This window comes from Temnothorax americanus, unplaced genomic scaffold, assembly GCF_048541705.1.
Source record: "Temnothorax americanus isolate GAGA-0224 unplaced genomic scaffold, ASM4854170v1 Scaffold5, whole genome shotgun sequence".
Lineage (NCBI taxonomy): Eukaryota > Metazoa > Arthropoda > Insecta > Hymenoptera > Formicidae > Temnothorax > Temnothorax americanus.
The window spans coordinates 7,205,759-7,226,370 of NW_027509657.1; the positions used below are offsets into that span (position 1 = coordinate 7,205,759).

General features: G+C 40.5%; 4 protein-coding genes across 13 annotated transcripts; 2 read left to right on the forward strand and 2 right to left on the reverse strand.

Moving 5' to 3' along the window:
• Positions 1–186: 186 nt before the first annotated feature.
• On the reverse strand, positions 187–13,069 carry Cdk12 (Cyclin-dependent kinase 12). 8 transcript variants are annotated; one of them, XM_077417932.1, is made up of 11 exons: positions 12,782–13,069; positions 10,112–11,483; positions 8,874–10,030; positions 8,365–8,792; positions 7,774–7,976; positions 7,488–7,692; positions 7,142–7,410; positions 6,858–7,028; positions 1,988–2,297; positions 1,646–1,766; positions 187–1,450 (listed from the first exon to the last, which is right to left on the reverse strand). In XM_077417932.1, the coding sequence occupies exons 2-11, from the start codon at positions 11,476–11,478 to the stop codon at positions 1,164–1,166; spliced, it is 4,518 nt and encodes a 1,505-aa protein (XP_077274058.1). In that variant the 5' UTR covers positions 11,479–11,483; positions 12,782–13,069; the 3' UTR covers positions 187–1,163. The 8 variants fall into 8 exon arrangements, 7 of the variants coding, with proteins under 7 accessions (XP_077274058.1, XP_077274055.1, XP_077274057.1 ...); XM_077417929.1 differs by having other exon boundaries at positions 10,112–11,486; XM_077417931.1 differs by lacking the exon at positions 12,782–13,069 and adding an exon at positions 12,488–12,617 and having other exon boundaries at positions 10,112–11,486.
• Positions 13,070–13,137: 68 nt separating this feature from the next.
• Sf3b5 (splicing factor 3B subunit 5) lies at positions 13,138–13,756 on the forward strand. Its single transcript, XM_077417987.1, has one exon. It carries the CDS (start codon positions 13,436–13,438, stop codon positions 13,691–13,693), a length of 258 nt encoding a protein of 85 aa, XP_077274113.1. The 5' UTR covers positions 13,138–13,435; the 3' UTR covers positions 13,694–13,756.
• A 191-nt stretch (positions 13,757–13,947) lies between these two features.
• Ctu1 (Cytosolic thiouridylase subunit 1) lies at positions 13,948–15,777 on the forward strand. Of its 2 annotated transcripts, none has more exons than XM_077417978.1 (6): positions 13,948–14,087; positions 14,172–14,403; positions 14,493–14,611; positions 14,925–15,113; positions 15,188–15,392; positions 15,490–15,777. In XM_077417978.1, exons 1-6 carry the CDS (start codon positions 14,034–14,036, stop codon positions 15,708–15,710), a joined length of 1,020 nt encoding a protein of 339 aa, XP_077274104.1. In that variant the 5' UTR covers positions 13,948–14,033; the 3' UTR covers positions 15,711–15,777. The 2 variants fall into 2 exon arrangements, with proteins under 2 accessions (XP_077274104.1, XP_077274105.1); XM_077417979.1 differs by having other exon boundaries at positions 14,973–15,113.
• A 210-nt stretch (positions 15,778–15,987) lies between these two features.
• Mul1 (mitochondrial E3 ubiquitin protein ligase 1) lies at positions 15,988–20,244 on the reverse strand. 2 transcript variants are annotated; one of them, XM_077417976.1, is made up of 6 exons: positions 19,428–20,244; positions 19,121–19,326; positions 18,814–18,998; positions 18,464–18,668; positions 17,417–18,376; positions 15,988–16,674 (listed from the first exon to the last, which is right to left on the reverse strand). In XM_077417976.1, the coding sequence occupies exons 1-5, from the start codon at positions 19,530–19,532 to the stop codon at positions 18,049–18,051; spliced, it is 1,029 nt and encodes a 342-aa protein (XP_077274102.1). In that variant the 5' UTR covers positions 19,533–20,244; the 3' UTR covers positions 15,988–16,674; positions 17,417–18,048. The 2 variants fall into 2 exon arrangements, with proteins under 2 accessions (XP_077274102.1, XP_077274103.1); XM_077417977.1 differs by lacking the exon at positions 15,988–16,674 and having other exon boundaries at positions 18,238–18,376; positions 18,464–18,517; positions 18,600–18,668; positions 19,428–20,241.
• Between the last annotated feature and the right edge of the window lie 368 nt (positions 20,245–20,612).

The window sequence follows — 20,612 nt, forward strand, 5'->3', positions numbered from 1 at the left end:
TGCTCGTGGGCACGATACGAAGTAACATATACAATATCACAGACATGATTTTTAAATTTTACAAAGAGAAAAATAAAAATACGTTCAACAGCCAAAAAAGAATATATCTATATAGCTCTGATCATTCAGATAATTAGAAAATAAAAATATAAAGCGTAGTAAAATTCACAAATACATACATAGATATATGTTTCAATTGGAGAGAGATTCTTCCGTCGACGTGTCTTTATTATATATTCTTAGCATATATGTACATTGTACACTGTAAATAGTTCGTAATAAATAAGCATTAGTATCTTATATAAAAAACCTTAAACAATAAATAAATATTCACATTTTTAGCGTTACTGTTGTTACACAAGTTGTTTATCAACGTTCCCTCATGGCATCGTCTAATATCTCTTGAAAATAAAATTCTTTCGTGAGATTAAAATAGAAAACGCAAACCTTTTTCAAGATCTCGCGTCGAGCATCGTGAACAAGTCTTTCTTTTCTTTCATCAAAATGAAAACAAGCGTCGCCATCGGAGTCAAGCTCCTTTTTAAATTCAGCTTCCTACACTCGCAATATGTAATGTATGTATATATATATATATACACATGTGTATCACAGACCTTTCGTAATGATGCAGGAAAGAAACGTCAGATAATACTTTTCAGCGTATGACTGCTCGAGAAATAACTTGGAAATAATCATATCAATAGTAATTTAGCGTATATTATGACAACTATAATACCATTGTCATTGGGAGAGAAGTCATATTCTAATTAAGTATCTGCAATGGTCGCATATCGTACAATTATACACTGTGAACGTGCACTTAAAACTAATGGAGTGATGATAATGGAGACTATAAACAAATCGATGATATGGTCGTACCATCTTTTTCTCCCCCCCCCCCACACACACACACACAGATATACGCATCTTCTCTCTCTTTCTTTCTCCCCCTCACTCCCATTAGCATAATTTGAAAAATAATGATTTATAGATTCTTTCCGATTTCACACGCGCATGCACGCACACACGTACGCGCGCGCGCGCGCGCGCACACACACACACACACACACACACACACACACGCACACACACTCTCTCTCTCTCTTTTTTTTTCTCTCTCATGCATACAGAACACAGTCACGTACCACGACTTTGTAAAATCATTACGAACTAAAAGCAGATTGTTGCGAGGAAGTCGAGGGCAGGAAAAGGTTCTGCGCCAGGTGGGGCTGCCCGGGCGGTTTATTTGACGGCAATCGGCCAATAGCAGACGTAGAAATAGCGGGATTATAGATATTATCCAGACCGTGATAGGATATGAGCGCCGATAGAGCGTTCCGAACACCAGCAGTTGCCAGCTGGGACCATCTCCCGTGAGAGCTCACGGCATCGTCGCCGGCATACACCGCGTGCGCGTCGAAATTACCTGGCATATGCGGCACGCTCGTATCTGCGAAAAAAGTTACATGTCAATGACAATGGGTCTGTTTTCTGTTGCTGAACTGGCTGCGCTAGTTCAGAGTTTATCTTTTTTCCTCACATTTTCGAAGAAAAAAGATAAACTCTTTCAACTAGTGCACCCAGTTCAGCCATAGAAAACAGATCCAAAATCAATGCGAGGGATATAGTGCCGGAAACCACAAACCTAGAAGAGTTGGATTCAATATCGGAAGATGAGGCTCTAGTTGTCCGCCCGGTCGAGCATTCGCGACGAGGCGAAGCTCCGCGCGTAGATCACTCAACAATTGTACCACCTTGGGATCGCACTGTAAATATCATAAGATTGTAAATTGCTGTAAATATCGCTGCAAATGTTAACTAGAAGAAATTTTATTATATTGTTGAAAAATATATTCCTTTCCTTGAAACAAATATAAAAATTAAATATTTACAATGTGAATGTAAACGAAGCAATTGCCACAATTGATTAGCGAGCAAGATTAAATAACAGACAAATTGTCTAAAGAATCTCTTTACGTATAATTACCTCATTCTGGTCTGACCGCAATGAGAGCAGATCGTCGACTCGAATCGGTTTTCCCTGATTCAAGGCGTTTGTGAGGATCATCAATCTTCGAGCAAGATTATCCTCGGTACACATTTCCAACGGTTGATTATCTCCCTTTAGATTTGACTGCGGCTTAACGGGCGGTGAAGCGTTATAATAGTACGATGGCGTAGACACTATGTACGGACCGCTCTGATTAAACAAATTATCTTCACCGTAATGAGCTTCCGCGCCAAGCCTGTTTGGGTGTGAGTTATAGCCCGCTTCCATCTTTAGTCGTTTAGAGGACCTGCAACAAAGTTATAAGCCTTGCGTGAGGTATGAAGGTTCAATAAGTACAAGACTTACAGATAAAATAGAAACGAGAATATACACAATGATTGCAATGATATTAATTCACTTGCAGTTTACGTGAGGTTTACTTATAATTGAATGATGAAAAATTAATAACAATATTTTTTTATTTCAATTATGAAACATATATGGTATATGTATATAACTTTTTTTGACAAAAAATTTATGAACATTATATCTAATTTTGTCATAAATTATTGATAAAACATTGTTGCGTTTTTATAAATATCTAATAACATAAATATATGAAGAAATAATGGAAGATCATGCAACTAGCAAGCAATACAAACGTGTCTTAAAGCAAGCCCAATTACATATATGCACTAAAATTACACATGCACATAGCATATTAATATAATCGTAAGATTTTATTTACTGTTTATTTTTGTAACAAATCTTGTAGAATAACGTAGAACAATGAAGAATAGCAAGATATTTCCTCTTCATTCGCGAATTAATGCATCACTTAATACATAGATCCAATATTGTAAACAACATTGCGGAGCGATTATTATCGCTATGTATCGCTATATATTTCGATTATTATTTGGTTAGCAAAGCTCAAGCACATGGTTGGTTACATGATACACATACTTGACAGATATGAGTCAATAAAATTCAACACTCTGGACGTAAACACATATTAAAAGATTTGGAACTTTTGTTACCTATTATATATTCTTACAAGTGCTACAAAATTCGTCCATCTATTATTCAGCCACAATTACATTATCTCCTGAAACATAATTTTCTCCTATTAGACATTATGCCAATCATCTTGTGTGTCTATCATTCTTTTATCCAAAGTCATATATATGTCACTTTCTACATATTCCACAATACAAATTGTGATACAGTCAGAAAAAACGTCAATGTCTATGTGACAATGACTATTATATATTTGAATAACTTATGTGTATAGATGCTCACATATATATAATATAAAATTACATCAGTCTATATTGTATATAAATCTAGTTATAAATTATTATTATTATACTCCGCATTCTTATATAAAATTTTACTATATAATTATGACATTATTAACATCTTGTATAATAATGTTCACAATTGTTGGTAACTATATTTTACATACTAATAATGGTGCAACATTAATTAAAAATATTATTAACACAATGAATAAAAACATAATTTTATCTTAAATATATTTGTATAAACACACAGATAGTTAAACAAATTTTTAAAAGATTATACTATTTAAAAAAAGGAGAGAATCTCAATATTGAACATTGTAATTCGATTAATATAACCAGCTATTTGTGTTCATACTAAACACATTTTAAATATATTTTTATCACGTACTACCAATGTATCAAATAAATCGTAGGACACATATATGTATTTTATAAACTATCAAACTTCATGCTTATTATAAATACCTTAATTACAGTTGTATGTAAAAACATGTGACATGTTTTGAAACGTTATATTTTCCAAAGTATTTTACATCTGTATTTATAAATATATCTACCAGTTATACGAACACACATTTTATCACGAATACACACTCTGTATTGATAGATCTTCGTTCTCTTACAATGTACATTTTTTGTACAGAATATATTATAATATAAAAAATCAATGTTTTTTAAATTCTTAAAACACGACATATTTTTGAAATATAAATTGACAATATGAAGATTGTCTCATTATACTGGCTCATTATCAGAAAATTCTTAACAAGAGCTTTAGTGGGTGCGATTCACTTGGCGCTCCAAACGCTCTTGGAAACATTTCATCCTTGTTGTTTATTAAATATTAAACAAGGACAAAAAATGATGCTCCGAAGCGTTTGAAGCGTCTAGTGAATTACACCCAGTGTTGAAAACGTCTCTACAAAAACGAGATCTACAATTTTTATTTCAAGGAAAAAATCAAGTTTCATTTAAGAAATTAGTCGTCTTTAAAATTTCTCGTAAACATCTATAATATGACTCACATCGAAATCATGTGTCCTCCTTTAAACCAAACAACTTTTGAAATATTTTTCTCTAAAAACTATTTTTGGAAATAAAAAACTTGTCACGCTTTATTTTGTCCACCCTGTATATGAGAATATACAGTGTATGTGCGTGTGTGCATTATATACATATATAATATAAGAATGGCATAAAATAAATGTTAAAATGTTTATTATATTTATATATAATAAAGTTTTAATTTATTACTTTATTATATATAAATATAATAAACATTTTAACATTCTTTCTATGCCATTCTCATATTTATACTATTGATATTGTACTTGGTTTTACTATTAGAAATATGATTTTAATATTTATATATTAAAGAAATAAAACTTTCGATTTACCTGCTTTTATTTCTAAAAATAAATAACGAAAGAAAGTTATATGTATCGAGATATTTGTGGAATAAGTAGAAACAGTAACATATATTTTATGCTTATTTTACACATATGAATCAGTAAATGCTGGTAAATAAGTATTTTCCACGATAATTGTCGAGTGCTGCGTCTTCTTTTTTTTTCTTTTTTTTAGAGATATTAGTACATGATACAAGCATAAAAATAAAAAATATAACCAAAAAAAATTAAATAATAAAATGTTTGGATAGCGTTAAAGATTTATTCACCAAAAATATTTTTAATAAATGTCTGAGTACGTTTAAGTATATTGCAGCATTCGAATATTATTTTACATTGCTATGACGCTTTATTAGAAAACATCCGAAGATTGAATTTCACTATAAGGATAGTGTCAGTAACGCACATGCAAAAACATAGTGTAAATACTAAATAAATACACAATGATTCGCCATTCGTATATTACAAGAAACTCATCATAACTATCTATAATATGAATCACTAAATTGTAATACAACAGTGGCTAGGAGGTGATTAAAGTATAAATGTACGCCGGAAATGTGAATATCTAAATAAATTGGATTAATTATAAATGAAATTAACAGAATCAAGGTTAATATCTTCATGACTTTAGTCTTGATCTTCTTGTATTTGCCTTCTTCGGTCTTCCAATGCAGCTCATCCATTGTATCTGTATATTTTGCCTATATATATTTATATATATATATATGTATATATATTTATATTACAAAGTCTTACAACTCAGAGCTCATCTATTTGTACAGATCATCGTTTTACGCTCTATCTGTAGGTACCTAAAGAGCCTTTTTATGAAAAACAGCGAGGAGAATCGCGCGTTGACGTGACCTCTATATTTATTTACAATCGTTATTTCTTTTAATCATGACTTTTCTACTTGCATGTTTGAATATAGATACAAATATATATTTATATAGAGATGTTATAAATTAATCTCTAAAAAAATCTAAATCGATGCATATGCGCAAAAATTATACACAAATGTTCCTCATTTTGATATATTAACGTGAGCGCATGCATTATGTATTCTTTTTGCGGTATGTTTGTATATATGCTGATGTATATTTATGTATATACATGTACATTCCCCTTTTGTATAATATTAGTGAGATATGTACACATATACCTAAATAGATTAACTGAATAAACCGACAATTTAATTTTTACAATTGTCTTTAGAAACGAATGGTAGACTGAATCACAGTTATTACTCTAAAATGTATACCTTTTTCTTGTATAGAGATTTACACGTTAAAGTGGCGATTATTAGGCATTAATATATAGGACCGTAATAATATAGTTATAACAATCCTTATAAATGGTTCGATATGGATAGTGGAACGATAAAATTAACCCTTTAGCTGCAAATGCTACATATATTTTATGATCAAAGAACTAAAATACCACATCACAGACATTAAAAACTTTGTAATAAGGAGCTACGAAAGAGAGAGACTATATTCATTATAAATTACACACCGCGTCTTTTTATATTAATCAAAATGATCAAAATTAAAATAATAAATTTAGCCGTAAAATTGTATTTCTGGTCTATTTATTTTTAATTTATTAAAAAAATTTTGGGTGGCGCAGCCAAAGAGTTAAGTGTTATAACATATTTCGTTATCATAAAATATTATCGCCGAGGCATGTTGCGTATGCCCTGAAAAATACAATATTTTAAGTATATATCTCACACAGTCTATCAAATCAATCGTTTAAAGATAAACAATCTCTGTAGAGCGAAGTCACGAACAGAGAAGGATGTTTCGTGCTTCTATTTTCCATTGTTCTGCGTTATTGCCATCGTCGTGTTTGAACGACTGTGAACGAAACTAAAATTAACTCGTTGATTCATCAGGTTGAAAGAAAGGAAGATCGGCATGCAAACGAGAATCGGAAGGAACACACAGAAATACCACTACGTTTTCTTCTCGATGTCACTTCTCATTTTCAAGAAATTCATTACTTGAACAATGCATTTTGCTAAAGAAAATAAATGCAAAGCACAACTGTCGTACACAGCTATCTACGTGTATAAGCAAATTAGTTCTTGATCGAGACGTACGTCTCAGCAGCTCGTAAATTTGATTTCTTTACGGCTTTACTCACCCCCCGACATCTGACAGATCATCCTTGTTGGGACCTCCTTTATTCGGAAAGGGAAGGAGAGGAGGCAATTTTGCTGCAGCACTCTCTTGCTGTTCCCGTAACAAGCGCTTTCGCTTTTTACTCCAGAGCTCATGACAATCCTGCCAAGTCGGAAGCTGTGGCGCTGGCATCCTGATATATCGTGAAAGTGTAATGCGTTTTATAAATAAGATTTGAACCGAGAAACATATGTACTCCGATACACATGAAAAGCCGATACGAGAAAATGCAGAAATATAACCTACTGTTCAGGCTGAACGTTTTTCAACCAAGCACTCTTAAGCGCATCGGCTGCTGTTATCCGCTTTTCGGGATCTAATTCTAGCATTTTGTCCAGGAGATCCAAGGCTGTTCCTGGCATAAATGCGAAATCCTCTCGCAGACGTCTTCTATGCTGCTTCTTTGGCTTAAGTGCGTGCCACTGTGGTAATTTTATCACAGAAGGCCAAACGGCAGGAGTGGGCGTCCCACAAACCCTCGAGATCATCTCCAATTGCATTATATCTACGTTGGCCTGGTAAAAAAATGAGCGTAATTAATAATAAACTAATATTGATCTGTTTTTTTTCCAGCTTAAAAAATGGCTATTACCTGAAATAAAGGTTTCTTGGAAAACAATTCTCCCAAGATACATCCGCAACTCCAGACATCAATTGCAGGCCCATAACGTTCCTCTCCCAGCAAAAGTTCGGGGGGTCTGTACCATAGAGTGATCACCTTATTGGTGTACGGTCTCTGTCTATCCTCCGCGTTATAAAGTCGTGCCAATCCGAAGTCGGCCAGTTTAACCTCGCCCCTATTAAAAATTGTTATCATACATTACATTATATTAAGTAATTGCAAGAAGTAAATTATTTAGAAGATGACGCATATGTACTTGTTATTCATCAATATATTTGAGCATTTGATATCCCGGTGCAGGAAATTCTTGCTGTGACAATAATTTAAGCCATCCAACAACTGCTTCATGATGCTGGCGTTATTCATCTCGTTGAAATCCACCATACCGGATTCCAGCAGACCCATCAAGTCATGATCCATGTATTCAAAAACTAGATAAAAGGAACCTTTATCCTTATCCTAAAACACAGAATAAAAACATGACATAATTAATTGATTCTGTAAAAATCTAATTAATTAAATTAAACTAGTAAAAAGTTATTCCATTAGCGATGTTTGTCAGTATTTCAAATTACTGAGAGAAATATCTTAGAAAATAATTAAATTAGCGGTAGATTGATTCTATATATTTAATGTATAATAGAAAATTCTCTCTCTCTCTCTCTCTCTCTCTCTCTCTCTCTCGTGTATGCGATAGCATAATAATCCCATCAACATGCTGCTATGTCGGATTATATATAAATTATATTCTACATAATTCTTGTTAATAAATAAAGTGCCGACAAATATATTGTAATGCTGCTAGAGTGCTGTTACAGATTGTATATAGCCAGGGCTAAAAAAGTACCTTCCGGAAATCTTGAGCGTCTTGCTTGTCAGTGACGATTTCTCTGAGGTTAACAATGTTCTTGTGATTGAGCTGTCGTAGGATCTTTATTTCTCTGACTGCCGTGATGGGAAAGCCTTCCTTCTCGTTTTCAAGTCGGACTTTTTTCAAAGCAACCATCACGCCGGATCGTTTGTCTCGTGCCTTATACACCTGCCCATATGTACCCTCTCCGATCTGCGCAATAAATTCGAACACGTCGACACATCGTTCGCCCCAATCCTTGCCGCCGGAAGCCGACATAGGAGCATGACAGTTTCGCGATCCTCTGCGTTTCAGTATTTTCGGTCTTTTCAATTTCGGCTTTGGTGCCACTCGTTCGACCTTCAAACGCGGCGGCGTTGCATTCGGATCGTCCTCGCCACTCAAGTCTTCCGATCCAGGCACAACTACAGTTCAAGTTAGTAAATTAACGACGTTAATTTTAACTTAAGCAACGAATAAAGATCTCGTCCGTAAATAAAACATACCTGGCGGCATTGGCAGATCCTTGATACCCTTTTTCTGCAGCGGCTTCGTTGACGTTGGAAATTTCAATTGCACCTTGCTGGGAGGGCTCGGAGAACGACTCGGCGGAGAATCTATACTTTCCAAATCATTCTGGTTAATGCCAGGTGGCAACGGTAATCTCTTTAGGCTTTTGGTCGTGAACGTTACTATGGGAGGCTTGGGAGGATCCACAGATTTAAGTGGCACGAGATTATTGGGTTGATTAAACTTGGACATAATCGTGTTGGGCGCTGGAACGGGGATCGGTGGAATGGGTGGCGGTGGGACAGACATATTGGGCAAAATCGGTGTCGGCGGAATTGGCGGCACCGACACTTGCGTCAAGACTGTCGATACAGATTCGGAAGTTTGTGGCAGTGGTGGCGGCGGTGGGAGCGGTGGTTGTACTCCAGGAGCAGGAGCCGGGAAATTCGGGCTGTGCGACACGACGATCGGACAACTGTTGGGCATCATCGATGGTGGGTTGGGCGAGGTATGCACAATCGCGTGAGAAGCAAGCGGATTCATCGCAGTGGGTATCGGATTAGGTAGCGGTACGCCGGTTGGTGGCAACGGTGGCGTTTTGCACGCTACAGCGCCGTCGTCGCTCGTCGGAACAGGAATATCGGTGACGTCGACCACGCTATCGCCAGTCTTTGTGCGTTGCTCCTTGTAATTTATAGATCTGTCTTTATTGTCGGTAGAAGCTTTAATCTCGGCGGACGCGCTGCCGCCATCGCCGTCCTTCTCGTCGGTGCTCTCTATGATTTGCACTTCGTCTTGGTTCCCTACTTTCTCCTTCGCGGCCTGCAACTTCTTGAACGCCAACTCCCTCATGTTACGGTCCTTAACGAGTTCCGCGAACAGACTGGTCTCGCTGATCTTGGCCTGTACTCGAAGATTTCGGGCGGTGATGCTCGACGGGCTTCTAGCCCGAGATCTGTGAGGAGAAGGAGAAGGTATTCTGGGACGCGGGCTCTTCGATTTGAGTTTCCTCGAGGTCTTGCGGGACTTGCTGGGCGAACGCGATCTTCTTGGGGTGCGACTCCTTCTGGGGCGCGAACGCGACCTCGAGCGAGACAGTTTTCGCCATCTTCCCGGACTGCGCGATCGCGACCGAGACAGAGGCAAATGTAATCTAAAATGGATCGAAAATCGTTACATACGTGAACGCGTGGCGCAACAAGTTTACTTCCCGTCACGAACGACATGAACGTACCTGCTTCCAGTGGGACTCCTAGTTGATCTCGATTTCCGCTTGTCTCTCCTGTCCTTGTCGTGAAGCCGGTGGCTACGTCGCTCGGTCTCGTCTCGTCTTCTACGTTTAGGGGAAATAACTCCGCTGTCCGTTCGTCGCCTGTGACTACTCCCAGGACTCGGACTAAACTCTCGTCGTCTGACGGTGGCCGGACTCGGGCTGTGCCTAAGTCTATGGAGCACCGGAGTAGGACTAAAGTCTCTCCTTCGCGACGGTGGACTATGATCCCTTCGTCTCGACGGTGGACTCGGGCTGTGTGGTCTCCTGCGGTTTACGCCAACGGGTCCGGGACTAACGCTGGAACGACGGGTCACGTGGATACTGGGACTACGTTTCTGCCGATCGGGACTGCTGTGCTTTGGCACGGCGACGGGCCCGGTTTTATTCAAATTCTCCGGCGTCGTAGCGCACGGAGGCATCAGTGGCGTGTGCGGCGATTCTACCTGCCTCGTCGACGAGTGAATTAGCGGCGGGGTGACGTTTCGCGATGTCTGCCTCGACATCTCTAGTTCCACGTCGTCGCTAGGACATCTCTGCTCGCGTGGCGTAGCCGGGGAGATGGGCGACGTGTTGTCCTTGAGCGGTAACGGGGGCGATTCCGACCAATGAACGGAAGCGCCAACCGACGACTTGTCGCGGCTCGGACTTGGAACGATTTCCTCGGCGACAGCGCGATGCGGGCTCACGCTGTGAGAATGCCTCTTGGATTTTCTCTTTTTCTTCTTCCCCGAATTCGACGATGGGGTCAGACTTCTTTTCTTCTTCTTCTCGCGTTTGTGCTTCTTCTCCTTTCGTCGGGCGTACCGTCTCGATTCTTCCTCGTATTCCGGCGTTGCGCCATGCATCGTCGTCGGTTGTTGTCGCTCACTCGACAAGGAGTACCGTCTACCGGAATGTCGATGCTGAACCGACGGTGACGGAGATAGGCTGATTGGCGACGCTCCGAGAGCGCGAACCGGACTGCCGCCATAATATCGTCTTTGAAGGAACGATTCAGGTACCTCTCCATCCGTGTAACTATTGGCGCGACTATCCTCCGATTGTATCTCTCCCGCTTCAGGCTCTGAGAGATCTTCGCTACTCACATCGGAATATTCGACCAATGGTTTCACGACGGACGAAGCTACGGTTGGAATTGTCTCCAGTGACTTGTCGCGCGAACGTTTCTTCTTCTTTTTCCCAGAGCTCTTACTTTTGCCATGTCTTCTGTGTCGCTTGTCAGGACCGTCAAAGCTGTGCCTGTTCACGTCGCTGCTCGCGCTGCCTCTTCTTCGTGAGCGGAATCTCCCATTACGTTCGGCTCGTTCGATATCACGAGTGCTAGGCATGTCACCTACTAAAAATAAAGCGAATATCAATAAAGCGATATATCCATACATATACATTAATTATAAAAGCATAACGAACAACAAACAAAAACAATTCTCATAGGCTAATAGAATTAAATAACAAGTCCTGCGTACATATTCGTTATCGTTAGGCATATCTTGATGTTGTTAGACATCATTATCATTCTTTATGCATGGCGCACGCACGCACGCACACACACACATACGCGCATATTAAATATCACTGATATATTTATAAGGTTTTTTTTGCGAAGAATATTAATTTTATTTTCTTGGTCAAATAATTTTACACGTAGGTACGTATGTATAACAACACACTACCCTAAAGCTAAGCTTAGAGGTAATTTTATTTTTTATCAGCCCTCGTCAAGACCGCGAATGGAGAAAGTATCAGCGGGAGCTGACAAGAGCGAGCGGGAAGCACTCTTCTTTCTCGCTTGCCCTAACATCAACGTCATCAACGGAAACGCGACGATCGGAAATAACGCTACTACAGCTACTGCTTCGACTTCGACATGCCTCGACCGGCCTCGACAGCGACATTGCACTGGCTTAGTTTACATACAGGTTTACACCGCCACCGACCGTTTATAGCACGTATACGCGTACCAAGTACTGTACATTCGGACTAAATCCATTGGTACGATCGGTGTAAACTAATAGATTTAGTCCGAATATAAGTAGTACTTGGTACGCGTATCAAAAGCTCGGTGTAAATCAGATCACTGTCTCGAGTCGAGACGAGAACTCGTCGAGTCTCGCGGCTCGCGGCCGATCGTCGTGGATTAACGAATACATATACATGTATGACACTCGCGGACTCACGCGGCGACCGACACCACGCACATATGTACATACACACACACACACACACACACACTCACTCACTCACCGACTCCGCACGCAGACCGCGCAGTACGCACGCAGACACACAGCGATACGTGTACGTATATAGCGATATCGCGAAAACGACGAACGACGCGATTACCTTGCGACTTGCGACTTGCGAGCGAACGATCGCGTTATGCTAATAAGCTGCGTCGCACTCGCTCGGATCCAAATCCAAGCCGGACGTGAATCGACGACGCGAGCGAGCGGACGCGGGTAGGAGAATCGGGCGAGGAACGCGGAGCCACGAGGATCTCGAGCGAGCCAAGCACGGCCGCCATTGCGCCCTACGCGTATACCACATCGCGCACCGACACCACGGACTCGCCCAGGTTTCTTTTCCCGAGCGAGAACCCGGACGGGAAATTGCGAATTGCGCGACAATCGTACTTACGTGCGATATATGTTCCGCAACGTCGCGCCGAGCCTCGGTGTTGTTCGCATCAGGTCCAGAACCGACACCGAAGGCCGATGATGGAGAGTGCGCGCGCGACGGTTACGTCGTTCCTCTTCGCGCAAAGCAGTTCCAGCACGTAATTCGCGGACGACCGACGTCCCCGGCGAAAAATTTATCTTTCTCGCGAACGTACGGCGTTCAGGCGATCATATTTTTATGATTCTACCAGCCGATCGTATCATGTCTCATGTATTTTCTTTGGATTGGATTCTGGCTCGCTCATAAAAGGGTATCTCGACCGAGTGGAAGCCATTAACCATTGGCACGTCATTTCTGCGTGACGTAACGTCTTTGCTGCCAGGGGGCCAGAGTCTCTCACCTCTCGGTCATCGGTGTCTCGCTGGTGTCGCCGCGGCGCGGCGAACGTTACGAATTACCAGGGAGTCTAGGAACTTTGCTCGCCTATGCGCAGACCAATCGTGATCTCTCGGTTGGACGGAGCATAGACCCCAAACGACGGAGCCAATCAGAGATCGTTAACGGTTTGTCCGATCCCTATAGCTCATTTCGTTCATGGCGAACATAACCTATGGCGATTGAATATCCGCTGAAAGGAAGGACGAGATCTCGCGAGGAAGTTGACTGAAAAATATGGGCGAACGCTACAATATTCATAGTCAATTGGAGCATCTGCAATCCAAGTACATCGGTACGGGACACGCGGACACGACCAAATTTGAGTGGCTGGTGAATCAGCACCGAGATTCCTGCAGTTCGTACATGGGCCACTACGATTTGCTAAATTTCTTCGCGATCGCCGAGAACGAAGCCAAGGCACGAGTCAGGTTCAATCTTATGGAGAAGATGCTGCAACCCTGCGGACCACCGCCCGAGAAGCCGGAGGATTAAATTTGCTTTTGCGCGCGTTTCTTCCTTTTTAACATTTTTTCCCCACGCGATGGAAAAACTCTTGTAACTCTCGGAAAAAATTAATTTTCGATCCTCTTTATGTTATTATGTGTTTCACGGAAATGGAAAATTAATAAACTCGAGTGGACTTCGTTAAATCCGCTAATATTACGTGTCGGTGTGTTTGTGTTCCCGTATTGATATAACCTCAATCGCGTTTGCGTCAATCGGTTAACAAGGAGATATACGGAAAACGTTTTTTTCATAATCTTGCATTATTGAAAGAAATTTACGTATAACTATAATTGATCATTGAGCTCCAGCAAGAAAAATAATCGAGATGCCTCCATTCCCATTGTGCTCCACAAGGTGTGGGAAAAATGCTATTTTAAAGGTTAATTATTTTCTCAGTTTTATACCACCGTATCTAACAAGATTGAAATATAATCGAAGGAAATACATATGTATATATTTTTAGAGGCCAAAAACTGGCGATACGTTGTGCAAGGAATGTTTCTTCTCGGCGTTTGAGACTGAAATTCACGATACTATCGTCAATGGTAAATTGTTCAAGCCTGGTGACAAGGTTGCCGTCGGAGCATCGGGTGGAAAGGATTCCACCGTGCTAGCTTATGTCTTGAAGACTCTGAACGAAAGATACAAATATGGATTGGATCTGTTTCTTTTGTCCATCGACGAAGGAATTACCGGTAACGTAGCTATACCGGTTTATAAAAGTAACGTGAAATTACTCGTAGCATATAAAAAGAAATATACTTTTTTAAATGCATCATTTTAGGGTACAGAGACGATAGCTTAAAAACTGTGACGCGTAACAGAGACGATTATGGTATTCCACTTAAAATTTTATCGTATAAGGAGTTGTACGGATGGACAATGGATTCTATAGTCGCAGAGGTAAAATATATATTAAATCTAAGCTTCCGATTGAGCCTACTGAGAACTACTTGATCGATGCGACAGTTACCGGACTCGACGATTTAAGGATGCGCCAACCAAATGGCTCGTGTACGCGCACCGGCAGAAATAGTGTCCCTCGGCGGCAAGGTTACGTATATGTAAGCACACGCATACGTATACCTAGCCGCCACTGGGCACTATTTATATGCCACAGTTCGTCTCGTCGTTTCGCGTGTCAAATTGGCGCGAGACACGGCCGTATTTCTCGATAATTTCAAGATCGAGTAAAAAACACGTATATGTATTTTAGATTGGCCGTAAAAATAATTGCACATTTTGCGGTGTTTTCCGAAGACAGGCATTGGATAGAGGGGCTGCAATTTTGGAGGTAGATCGCATCGCAACGGGTCACAACGCGGACGACATCGCTGAAACGGTATTAATGAATATTTTGAGAGGTGATATTGCCCGACTACAGAGATGTACATCTCTAATCACCGTAAGAATATTATTGCATACACGCCACATGAAATTACAACGAATGTTTGTCATCTATATTTTTATGCAATATAGGCTGGTGCAGATTCTATCGCGCGTTGTAAGCCACTGAAATATGCATACGAAAAAGAGATTGTCATGTATGCATATTTTAACGGTCTGGTATACTTCTCCACGGAATGCGTATATGCTCCGAACGCTTATAGAGGTTACGCACGAGCCTTTCTAAAAGATTTAGAGAAAATAAGACCTTCGTCTATCATAGACGTGATACATTCAGGTAAAAATATCTTTCTTGTAATATTCTACTAATATTATTATATTAACGTTTATCTGTTACGTAACGTGAAAATTGTAAAAATAATATCATCTGCTAGGCGAGCAGTTACAAGTGAGGGATAACGTAAAAATGCCAGAGAGAAGAAATTGTACTCGATGTGGATTTGTTTCAAGTCAAGAAATATGTAAAGCGTGTGTTCTGTTGGAAGGCTTGAATAGAGGACTACCGAAACTCGGTATTGGTAAATCTAATAAAGCTAAAAAGATCATGAGCTTGCACGTTGATAAAAAAAACCAACGGCAAAGTGCAGATTTTTAATATTTCTATATATCTAAATATGTAACGTGTACACGTAAAATATACTTTTACAAAAAAAAATTATCTTCCACGCGTATATTTTTTATTTGGGGAAAAAAACATTGTGTTCGTACATAAAAAATTTTAAAATTTCAAACAAAGCCGTTGTACACACAACTGCCATTGTATACAGTTTTAAAGCGGTAAGCTTGATAATTTATAACAAAAATAATTTATATTTCCGACGTTTATGAAATATATATTAGTATTATACATATATTAAAAACCACGTACATCGTCACAGAATAGTTTTGTAATTTTGTACTCCCGATAACTATTATAATTAATGTACGCGTGCTTGTATATTATAATTCAAGTTTTGACTTACAGACAAAATTATACATATATATGCCTTCATTTAAAAAACATAGAATCATACGGGATAGTATCACTTTGATCGATCATTGTTTTCACACTTTCTAATACGATAAAAATATTCTTGCTACATAAAACGTGTATTCGTATCGAAATAAAATTTATGATATATATGCCGCTGTTCTCTGACGGATTTCTTTTCTGCATATGGGACAATTATTTCCGATGCTAACCGAGCAATCTTCGCATACGCATACATGACCGCAAGGTAGTAAAATAATTTCACGCGCGTTCGTCCAGCAAACTACACACGTTTGATCTTCTCTAAGATCTTCATCCCTGACTCTTCGACGTCTTTCTCGACGCTCTCCCGATGTTTCGAACGATTGACGCAACTGAGGCCGCTGAGGCGCCGCCCTTTGCTCCGGCTCCGGTGTACTTTTCCAGTATTGCGTTGCCACGATTCCTCCGACTACGAATCCAATTGCACCACCTATCAAACCAAATCCCCAATGTGGACCATCAGAGCTGTCCTCGTTCACGTCCTGGCTCGCGCTGCCTCTCCCATTACGTTCGTCTCGTTCGATATCACGAGTGCTAGACATGTCACCTATTAAAAATAAGGCGAATATCGACAAAGTGACATATCTATACATACATATGTGCGCATACATTATATATAAACATATACATATACATTAATTAAAAAAGCATTGTTATCGTACGCTGTGTCATCGCATGCTGTGTTATTGTATGGCGTGACGATAAACAACAAACAAAAACAATTCATAGGCTAACGGAATTAAATAACACAAGTCTCGCATACATATTCGTTAACGTTGGGTATATCTTGATGTTAGACATCATTATCATTCTTTACGCACACTGCCCTAAAGCTAAGCTTAGAGGCTTAGAGACTTTTTATATCGCGGGGCATTTGTCATCAGTCCTCGTTAAAACCGCGAATAGGGAAAGTATCAGCGGGAGCTGACAGGAGCGAGCGGGAGACGTTCTTCTTTCTCGCTTGCCCCAACGTCAACGTCGTCAACGGAAACGCGACGATCGGAAATAACGCTACTGTCATTAGTACCGCTTCGACAGCAACATTGCACGATTGCACTGGCTTTACAGGTTTACACCGTCGCGCTCGTTCGCACTCCAAATCCAAGAATCCAAGCCGGACGTAGAAACGCGGAGCCACGAGGATCTCGAGCGAGCCAGCGCGGCCGCCACCGCACGGACTCGCCCAGTTTCTTTTCCCGAGCGAGAATCCGACCGTCAGGACGACGTATAAGCAGATGCGAGAACCCGGGCGGGAAATTGCGCGACAACAGGCTCACCGTCGTACTTACGTGCGATAGTGCGATACATATGTCCAGCAACGTTGCAGCGAGAGGCGAGAGGTGTTTTCGTATCAGGTCCAGAACCGACACCGGCGACTGACGTGGCTGACGATGAGAGAGCACGTCGTTCCCAAGGTCGGTAAGTAAATGGGCGACGGCGCAAACCTTGCGTCGTTCCTATAGAGAGCCTCTTATCGCCTCTTATCTAGGCTGCGTTCGGAAACGTCACCCGAGTGCACCCGAGTATACTCGGCGGCAAGGTTACACCAGGTTACACGTTACATACATGAGCACACGCATACGTATATACCGCCACTGGACACCATTTACGCCGGTGCGCGTACTTATCATCTCGTCTCGCATCAAATTGGCGCGAGACACAGCCATTTAGTTTTGTAATTTTGTACCTACTCCTGATAACTATTATAATTAATGTACGCGTGCTTATATATATTATAATTCAAGTTTTGACTTATAAATAAAATTGTACACACACACACACACATATATGCCTTCGCGTAAAAAAGATAGAATCATACGGGAGATAGTATCATTTTAATCGATCATTGTTTTCACACTTTTTCTAATACGATAAAAATATTCTTGGCTATATAAAACGCGTATTCGTATCAAAATGAAATTTATATTATATATGCCGCTGCTTTCTGAAGGATTTGCGTTCTGCAAATGGGACAATTATTATTGATGCTAACCGAGCAATCTTCGCATATGCATACATGGCCGCAAGGTAGTAAAATAATTTCACGCGCGTTCGTCTTGCAAACTACACATATTTGATCTTCCCTAAGATCTCTATCCCTGACCCTTTGGCGTCTTTCTTGACGAGACGTTTCGAGCGACCGACGCAACTGATCCGCCAACCTTTGCTCCCGTTTATTCTTCCAATAGCGTCTCGCCATAATTCCTCCGAGTACCAATCCAATTGCACCGCTCGTCAAACAAAATATCCTACGTTAGAGAGGATTATACGAATACAGACTATAACAGATATTACAACAAATAATATTCCGATTATTTCTGCTAGAATTTACGTGCCTGTATATTTTTTTACGATCGTCCAATTTCCGTATCAAGGAGGTAATCGACATGCTTGTTACGTAAAAAGGAGGTCCATTTAATGGAGGTTGCAAAGTAAGATAATTGGATTCGGTTTTCGACCTCGAGAGCTCACCTATCGCCGTAATAATTGAATCTTTACGCAACATTTTTTCCGTAGACTGTATACCACGTTGACGTACGCCTAATAAATCACAATATATAAATTATAAATGTGCAAGTTTCAGAACTTGACACGCACATACATTTTTCTACAAAATATACACAATATAATTCTATATTACGTAATAAAAAATAAATGGTCCCGTTGCACGTTTTATTGCGATTACCTGTAAAAAATTCCCATACGTGATCTACGATCGTAGGTACGCTAGGTTGAAAATTATCAGAGATTACGTCCAAGTCTAAAATATCGGCCGACAACGGATCTATTATTTCTACGGAGTGCCATCCGTTTTGCAAAACAAACGGTACCGTATGATATACTTCGCGAATCGTTCGTTCTTGGTCAGACCTACGGAGAGTTACGTGGATAATTTGAAGAAAACGAAAACAAAAGCAATATAACGACGTATCGTCAAGCTTGATATTTGTTACAATGAGAATTTTTCGTAAAGTCGCGACGCGCGATCCTACCAATAACCAGCTGACGTTCTTGCGACAACGTGTTCTCTGACGCTGAGCTTCCGTATGACTCCGGCAACATCTTCTTTATTAACGCTTTGCAACGATTCCCCTAATGGTTTCACGATCCCTCTGACAGCGATGTAATCTACCTTGTTGTTCGGGCTCTTGTCCAACAGACTTTCCAAATCGGTGCCAATGTCGCGTAGCTCGACGCTCTGCAAAACACGTGTTTTTAAATCGCCTTTGAAATGTCTCAAAATATTCTAATTTAAATTGATACACCTCAGTGGTTCAACGACGAATCAATATGGTCTACCTTGATTGCCTTAATCGCATTCTCGTAATGAATATACCGTTTCAGACAGATGGCGAATACAATCGTGTCAATTCCGAGCAAAAATATCTCGCTAAAGTACTCCATGAGATCAGATTACGTTCCTGATTATATCACCGCCCATCTTTACGTTGCTTCGATCCGCGTCAATTCATTTGGACTAGGGTTACGCACATTCGTGGACATCCATCTCGAAATATTTTAAGGAATCAAGAACGAAACGGAAGGAAGACGCTCCGGTCTACCCACAAAGACGAGATAACCTCGACGAGTTTTCGTTCATCGGTCGGTTGTCGGTTGCCGTATTCGAGATTCGAGAAAACCACGATCGAGTTTCCGATCGATACCACACCACAGATTTATTTGCTTCTATTTGCCGTGCGTACGTAACTTTTCTCTTTTCTCCTCGCTCTCTCCCTCTCTCTCCAATATCCGAAAATATATCCAACTTTTGTTCGCATGCGTGGGTATGGGGGTGCACACGTACGCGTCACACATGCATAAACCCCCGATCCGATAAACTCGTGTTCCGATTCGAGAGTGAAGTACAGTACTTATAGGTTAGGAATTTATTCGCGCGATTTTTGACGTTACAGCAGCGATCAGCGATTGGCGCTGCGAAGAATCGCATTTATAAAAATATATAAATCGTGCGGATATCAGATAATTTCGATAAAGATTTATAGGAGAATTTTGACGCAATTGAGCCACGAGAAATCGATCGTTATGCAAACGTTTATTTATTGAAAATAACGAAGCGCGCGCGAACAATGCAATTTGATTGCGTTCGATCAACAGAGGTGAACAGAGAGGCTCGACGAGTTTCCGTCCAATTCTGGCTGCGGGTCCACTTGACGCTACAAATGCTTCGAAGCATTCCTCTTCTCTTTTTTTTCAATGAAGAAAGAAGGAGAAGAAGAACGCTCCAAAGTATTGGTAGCGTCAAGTGGACCGCACCCTCTGATATTTTATGCGTTTTGAATGCGCGTGTCCTTGGAGGGTTAATCCTGCACAGCTGCTAGACATTCGCGAATGAATCGGCGCCTGGTGCCTGGTGCCCTTGTCCCGCATGACGTCACTAGTAGCTAGTAGCAGCTGGCTGGACGAAGAAACGGCGATCCATGAGGCAGCGCGTGCGCCTTCGTCGGCCGTCGGCCGTCGGCGTCG

Excerpts from the sequence above, each read along its gene's own strand:
- Ctu1 (XM_077417978.1), top strand. The coding sequence starts at position 14,034 with ATGCCTCCATTCCCATTGTGCTCCACAAGGTGTGGGAAAAATGCTATT. Across the intron at positions 14,088-14,171 it reads GGAAAAATGCTATTTTAAAG|AGGCCAAAAACTGGCGATAC; the intron begins GTTAATTATTTT and ends ATATATTTTTAG. Across the intron at positions 15,114-15,187 it reads GATGTACATCTCTAATCACC|GCTGGTGCAGATTCTATCGC; the intron begins GTAAGAATATTA and ends TATGCAATATAG.
- Cdk12 (XM_077417932.1), bottom strand. The coding sequence starts at position 11,478 with ATGCCTAGCACTCGTGATATCGAACGAGCCGAACGTAATGGGAGATTC. Across the intron at positions 2,298-6,857 it reads GATCTGTCAGATGTCGGGGG|GTCCTCTAAACGACTAAAGA; the intron begins GTGAGTAAAGCC and ends ACTTTGTTGCAG. Across the intron at positions 1,451-1,645 it reads ATTGAATCCAACTCTTCTAG|ATACGAGCGTGCCGCATATG; the intron begins GTTTGTGGTTTC and ends CTTTTTTCGCAG.
- Mul1 (XM_077417976.1), bottom strand. The coding sequence starts at position 19,532 with ATGGAGTACTTTAGCGAGATATTTTTGCTCGGAATTGACACGATTGTA. Across the intron at positions 19,327-19,427 it reads ATGCGATTAAGGCAATCAAG|AGCGTCGAGCTACGCGACAT; the intron begins GTAGACCATATT and ends CGTGTTTTGCAG. Across the intron at positions 18,377-18,463 it reads GATCGTAAAAAAATATACAG|GATATTTTGTTTGACGAGCG; the intron begins GCACGTAAATTC and ends TCTCTAACGTAG.
- Sf3b5 (XM_077417987.1), top strand. The coding sequence starts at position 13,436 with ATGGGCGAACGCTACAATATTCATAGTCAATTGGAGCATCTGCAATCC.